We start from the raw sequence: 6441 nt of genomic DNA, 5'->3' as shown, positions 1-6441 counted from the left end.
CGCATTCACCTGAATCCAAGGTCGTGAGCTCAAATCCTCGCAACCTCTCTACTTTTCACACCGTTTTTAAATAGTGCGCGCTTGGTTTGCTGATGGGTCGGCCCAGTGGAGGCACATGTGTGCGTCGCTCCAACTATTTTGCCGCAAAATGCGGCAAATAGGAGCTCCCTTCTATACCATGGGGCTGATATGCCTCGCGTTCAGCGAGCGCCAGGAGAGCATTGCTCAGAGTGACCCCATACATGGGCCAGGCCCAACATGTGAGGCAGCGGCACTCTGCCAGCCATGTCGGTGCTCACACAAAAATAATTGCAGATGCGCCAAGATGACTCTTGAAGCACTAACAGTTAGGGAGGCTCTAACCCTAGCGAATGATCCATACTAGAGGTGGATCCATGAGGCGACTGATTGAAAGGCTGTCATTTATGATATCAACCAAGGAAGTGTGATAGTTGATGGTGATATTATATGAGAAATCATTGATTGGTCTAGTTTTTTTATTAGTTGCATCTTTAGTAATGAATTTAGGAGTTCAAATGTCGAGGATCACAATTTAGCGGAGCATGCTCTCTGTTTAGGGGTTGGCTACTATGTTTGGTTCGGTCAGCCCAATGATCTTATTTTCGTTCCTGTAAGCATTGTAACAAGTTAATAGAGAGCTAGATTGTCTAAAGAAATGCGTGCTCACACAGGTCGTGCACGTATGTAGGAGCAAATGGACATGTATAGGAGCCATGTATATATTCTTTTTTACTTTTGTTTATATATTGAAATATTCTAAGCACATACATTTAAAAAATTAATTTAGTTAAACTTTTAAAAATGTTCATCACACTTGTAGAAAATGTCCATGCAGTGTAAAAATATTGTTCGCACAACTTTTTGAAATATGTCCATACCATTTATTGGATGTCCACCCGTGCTAAAATTTTATTATTGACACCCTATGAAAATATTAATATAATGAAATAAATGTTTGCATAATAAAAAAATGTTTCATCACATTCAAAATCATGTTAAACATGAGGTTCAAAATACAAGTTCATCATATATTTGAAAAATGTTCAACGTGTATCAAAAACATGTTACACATCTATATGAAAAATATACAACGTGTATTAAAAAATACGACACCTATTTGAAAAAAGAAAAAAGCCCCAAAGAAGAAAACCAATAAAAACACATAGAAAAAAAATCAAAATACCCACATGGAAGGTTCTAAAACCGTCTCGAACCGGTCCATGGAACCTTCCGAAAACCGCTCCCGTGGTTCTATTATTGCGCCGACCCGTTTAGTGAAGCACTAGAGGCGAGGCGAACCTACATATCACAATTAGTGATGGCTGGTTTTTTTTGTGTCAGTTGATTCCGTGCATGCCATCTTCTTCTTCCTGCCCTTCACCTTCCTAATCCCGCCCCCATCGAGCCGCCTTCGATGCCGGGGTAATCTAAAGTCCCCACCACCTAGAGCAGGAGGTGGTGTAGCATGCAGCCACTCCCTACTCGACTCGCCTCCTCCATCGCCCATGGGGGTCACCGCCTCCACCATGCACCCGCACTCGGCAATCTTCTTCCTAGCCTTCTACAATGTTTCTCAGGCTCCCCGGTCATTGCTTGTCTTCGTTGGCGATTAGCCACGGCCTCCCCATCATCGGCTCGGCGGAATTGGCTAACGTGCGAAAAAACTAGTATTAAGCTCCAAAAATAGCAAACATGTACTTCCTTCATTTCAAATTAATTAAGTGTCACTGATTTAGTCCAAAGTGTCGCTTTGGAAAGGAGGGAGTACACATACATTGTTGGCTATGTATCGCCAGACTCCAGGGAAAGGAGGGGGGAAAGGAAAGAAAAAAGAAAGCCAAGGCAGTGTGAATGCGTGCACGATTATCTGTTTCAACGGAAAGGAGGATAAATGATGAACTTCGAAAAAGGAAATTGGGAATTGCGTTCCAGCACAGGCTCCGTCCATGAATGCCCTGCGTCATCTATGGAAAAAAATTCCGCATGCGTGCATACCAGCACACGCACGGTCTCTATCATGCATGGCCAGCTGCTCACCGCCGTGCCTCTCGACCCGATCTAAGCCGCCAAGTTTGATCTTTCGATCGCATGATGAGCAGGTAGATGGATAGACAGATCGATTATGGCGATCGAGTAGCGCGACACCTATATAAAGACGTGCACTCCCCACCGCTCCTGCCACACACACACACGCCACCATCACCACCACCACACTTGGACCGCAAGATAGCAGTTCGTTGCCACGCACGATGAGAGCGTTCGCGCTGTTTGCCGTGCTTGCCATGGCGGCCACCATGGCCGTCGCCGAGCAGTGCGGCTCCCAGGCCGGCGGGGCGACCTGCCCCAACTGCCTCTGCTGCAGCCGCTTCGGCTGGTGCGGCTCCACCTCGGACTACTGCGGCGACGGATGCCAGAGCCAGTGCTCCGGCTGCGGCGGCAGCACGCCCGTCACTCCCACTCCCTCCGGCGGTGGCGGCGTGTCCTCCATCGTCTCCCGCGCCCTCTTCGACCGCATGCTGCTGCACCGCAACGACGGCGCCTGCCAGGCCAAGGGCTTCTACACCTACGACGCCTTCGTCGCCGCCGCGGGCGCCTTCCCGGGCTTCGGCACCACGGGCAGCACCGACACCCGGAAGCGCGAGGTGGCCGCCTTCCTGGCCCAGACCTCCCACGAGACCACCGGTGGGTGGGCGACGGCGCCGGACGGAGCCTTCGCCTGGGGCTACTGCTTCAAGCAGGAGCGTGGCGCCACCTCCAACTACTGCACTCCGAGCGCGCAATGGCCGTGTGCCCCAGGGAAGAGCTATTACGGCCGTGGGCCGATCCAGCTCTCCCACAACTACAACTACGGGCCGGCAGGCCGGGCCATTGGGGTCGATCTGCTGCGCAACCCAGACCTGGTGGCCACGGACCCGACAGTGTCGTTTAAGACGGCGATGTGGTTCTGGATGACGGCGCAGGCGCCAAAGCCGTCGAGCCATGCGGTGATCACGGGCCAGTGGAGCCCATCAGGGACGGACCGGGCTGCAGGGCGGGTGCCCGGGTTTGGCGTGATCACCAACATTATCAATGGCGGGATTGAGTGCGGGCATGGGCAGGACAGCCGAGTTGCCGATCGGATAGGGTTTTACAAGCGCTACTGTGACATTCTCAGAGTTGGCTATGGCGATAACCTCGACTGCTACAACCAGAGGCCCTTCGCTTAACTAATTAGTTATATATAACCCCTCCAAACAAAATACAATAAGAGCATCCTCTCTCATCTAGATGTTGGAAGTTGTAACTATGGTTACATCTCATATAAGGAACTTAATAAAAGCACCCAGTATAGATGCTTTGTATTGAGTTTTACCATAAATACTGGCTCTTGCTTTGAGATGAACACTAAATGCTTCTTATAGAGTTCAGTCATGGCAAACGAGATACATCTAGGTTTAACTAGGTATGGCGCCTGTGCTACTTCAGGATTAGGGGCAGATAAGAGTCACATATATAGTATGAACTTATTTGCCTTCCTTGATGTTCTCTACAAGATTTCCACTAAAGTCGTCCAAATAATAGTGCTATCAGGTAGCTGGTAAGATGGCAGGATCGAAAATTTCTTACAGGGATGTATACTATGTTAGAGTAGGCGGCATTTAAACTTATAAGGATGCTAGCCGACCCTCTTCCACGGAGCTCCCCCGGATTGGCGCGTTCGTGGCCATCGGATGTGCTTTGACTTCTGCTGCTGGACGTTGGATCGGTTGACCACATGGTAAAAGATGTTACTTCTGCTTCGCTTTCACGTTTGGCTGACCTGTGGCCCTTTTGCTTCTTGTTACTTGTGGGTTTTTCGAACGGGTGTAAGTCAATGTGTTATGTGCGTGTGGTCGTATGTGAGAAGTCACCTGTCTCTCTGTGGCTGACGCGAGCGCGAGAACCACGCGACGTGCGAGAGAGAGCGTCGAGAGCGCGCGAACTGGGCGACGTCCGAGGGAGAGTAGCGCGCGTGAGGTCTTTCAGCGTCCAATCCCTGTGCGCCTCAGGGGGCACTGCACCCATTGGGGTCGATCCAGCTCTCCCACAACTACAACTACGGGCCGGCAGGCCGGGCCATTGGGGTCGATCTGCTGCGCAACCCAGACCTGGTGGCCACGGACCCGACAGTGTCGTTTAAGACAGCGATGTGGTTTTGGATGACGGCGCAGGTGCCAAAGCCGTCGAGCCATGCCGTGATCACGGGCCAATGGAGCCCACCAGGGACGGACCGGGCTGCGGGGCGGGTGCCCGGGTTTGGCGTGATCACCAACATCGTCAATGGCGGGATTGAGTGCGGGCATGGGCAGGACAGCCGAGTCGCCGATCGGATAGGGTTTTACAAGCGCTACTGTGACATTCTCAGAGTTGGCTATGGCGACAACCTCGACTGCTACAACCAGAGGCCCTTCGCTTAACTAATTAGTTATATATAACCCCTCCAAACAAAATATAATAAGAGCATCCTCTCTCATCTAGATGTTGGAAGTTGTAACTATGGTTACATCTCATAAGGAACTCAATAAAGGCATCCAGTATAGATGCTTTGTATTAAGTTTTATCATAAATATTGGCTCTTGCTTTGAGATGAAGACTAAATGCTTCTTAAAGAGTTCAATCATGGCAAACGAGATACATCTAGATTTAACTAGGTATGGTGCCTATGTTACTTAAGGATCAGGGGCAGACAAGAGTCATATATAGTACTCCCTCCGTTCCAAAATAAGTGTCTCAAGTTTAGTACAACTTTGTACTAGAGCTAGTACAAAGTTGAGACAGTTATTTTGAGACGGAGGGAGTATGAACTTATTTGCCTTCCTTGATGTTTTCTACAAGATTTCCACTTAAGTTGTCCAAATAATAGTGCTATTAGGTAGCTGGTAAGATGGCAGGATCGAAAATTTGGGGTGTATACTCTGTTATAGTAGGCGGCATAGTCTATAAATTGCCACGCTTCCCCCTCTCCTTGAGCATCGTCGCGGTTTTGTATGACTTTATTCTTTATCGGGGTCCTCTAATTGTGTATTGGTGTTGGTTATATGCATCTTAATTATGTAAAGATCATAAGTGGACTTGATGTGCGTGTATCCCCTTGACGCAATAGTACAAGTCAACAAAAAGCATCCTTTACCAGAAATCTCCCATTAGTCAACTTTATGGAGATTTCACCCTGGGGGTCATCTTAAGCATCACTCTTTTTTCATGACCCCGTACCCTGTTCCTTTTGGAAAACTGTTGACTTAGACAATTTCTGGCTTCATTGTTATTTACTTTGCTTAGTTTCTTTTATTTATCATATTTTATTTTATTGCATTTCTTATACACCAAAAACAACAAAAATATTTTTTATTTCTGCATTGAAGAGAAGTTTCATGGCAGGTTGTAGAAAAGTCGAAGAGTTAATGGTTGTTTTTCAAAGTTGTAACAAATGTAGAGATATGATTTCCATGTGGGGAGATGCAAACAAACACTACTAGGGAAAAGGCTAGCAGTAGCGCCCGTTTTAGGTATATCAGTAGCGCGGGGTGGCGCGCTACTGATACGGCGCTACATCTAAAGTGTATCAGTAGCATGTGCTTGCCCGCGCTACTGCTATACATGCTTAGCAGTAGCGCTTTTGGTACATAGCGCTACTGGTAGTTACTAGCAGCGCGCCTCCCTACCCGCGCTACTATACTATTGTTGGGTATTTCTTTTTTGTTTTATGTCGTATTCATACGCCATTATAAAAGTTTTCATACAGTAGCAATTTAGAGATTGTTTTTACAAATAATGAGTTATTACATCATTGGGTGAAAGAATCGTGGATTAGTTTCAAGTGCATATGGATCCAAAGTGACCAATGGTCACTTTAGATCCATCCACTTGAAACTAAACCGCGGTTCTTTCACCCAATGACATAATAACTCATCATCATCATCATCATCATCATATCATTAACGACTTATCATCATAATACATCATTGTCATATAACACCTCCTCATGATCATCATTTTTATCAATGAGACATCATATAGCAAGTTGGTCAGTAGTCATAATCACAACTCCTCATCATCATCAACTCTAACACATTGTACCACATAATAATACATTGTACCTAGGACCTACTTCTCTCTCATAGGACCTACTACGTTCTTTTAGATAAAATAGCATAAAACAAGATAGGCTTTTCATTATGGATAATCGAGATTATCCTGCCCTTCGCCTAAGGTTGCTTCCAAGTAGCTCCCTACGAGTGACCATACATTTTTTCCAATCTTTGATTGTCATGTCTTCATTGGTTTTAGAAATCCGATATGAACATGAGTGATTCGTAGGATGACCTGGCCGTATATTCAAAACATCAAGACGACTTTTCTGAAACATCAGATGAGGCACACACTCATGCGGGATTATCTGTT

The 6441-nt window shown here is 46.9% G+C and overlaps 2 protein-coding genes across 2 annotated transcripts; both read left to right on the top strand.

Moving 5' to 3' along the window:
* Positions 1–2218: 2218 nt before the first annotated feature.
* On the top strand, positions 2219–3287 carry LOC119335810 (basic endochitinase A). Its single transcript, XM_037607884.1, has one exon. It carries the CDS (start codon positions 2271–2273, stop codon positions 3225–3227), a length of 957 nt encoding a protein of 318 aa, XP_037463781.1. The 5' UTR covers positions 2219–2270; the 3' UTR covers positions 3228–3287.
* Positions 3288–3603: 316 nt separating this feature from the next.
* LOC119339656 (basic endochitinase A-like) lies at positions 3604–4517 on the top strand. The gene is made up of 2 exons (XM_037611626.1): positions 3604–3633; positions 4050–4517. Exons 1-2 carry the CDS (start codon positions 3604–3606, stop codon positions 4455–4457), a joined length of 438 nt encoding a protein of 145 aa, XP_037467523.1. The 3' UTR covers positions 4458–4517.
* Positions 4518–6441: the final 1924 nt, after the last annotated feature.

Source organism: Triticum dicoccoides, chromosome 7B (assembly GCF_002162155.2).
Source record: "Triticum dicoccoides isolate Atlit2015 ecotype Zavitan chromosome 7B, WEW_v2.0, whole genome shotgun sequence".
Taxonomy (NCBI): Eukaryota; Viridiplantae; Streptophyta; class Magnoliopsida; order Poales; family Poaceae; genus Triticum; species Triticum dicoccoides.
The sequence above is the reverse complement of the archived record's forward strand: the minus strand, read 5'-3'. Positions and strand labels throughout refer to the sequence as shown.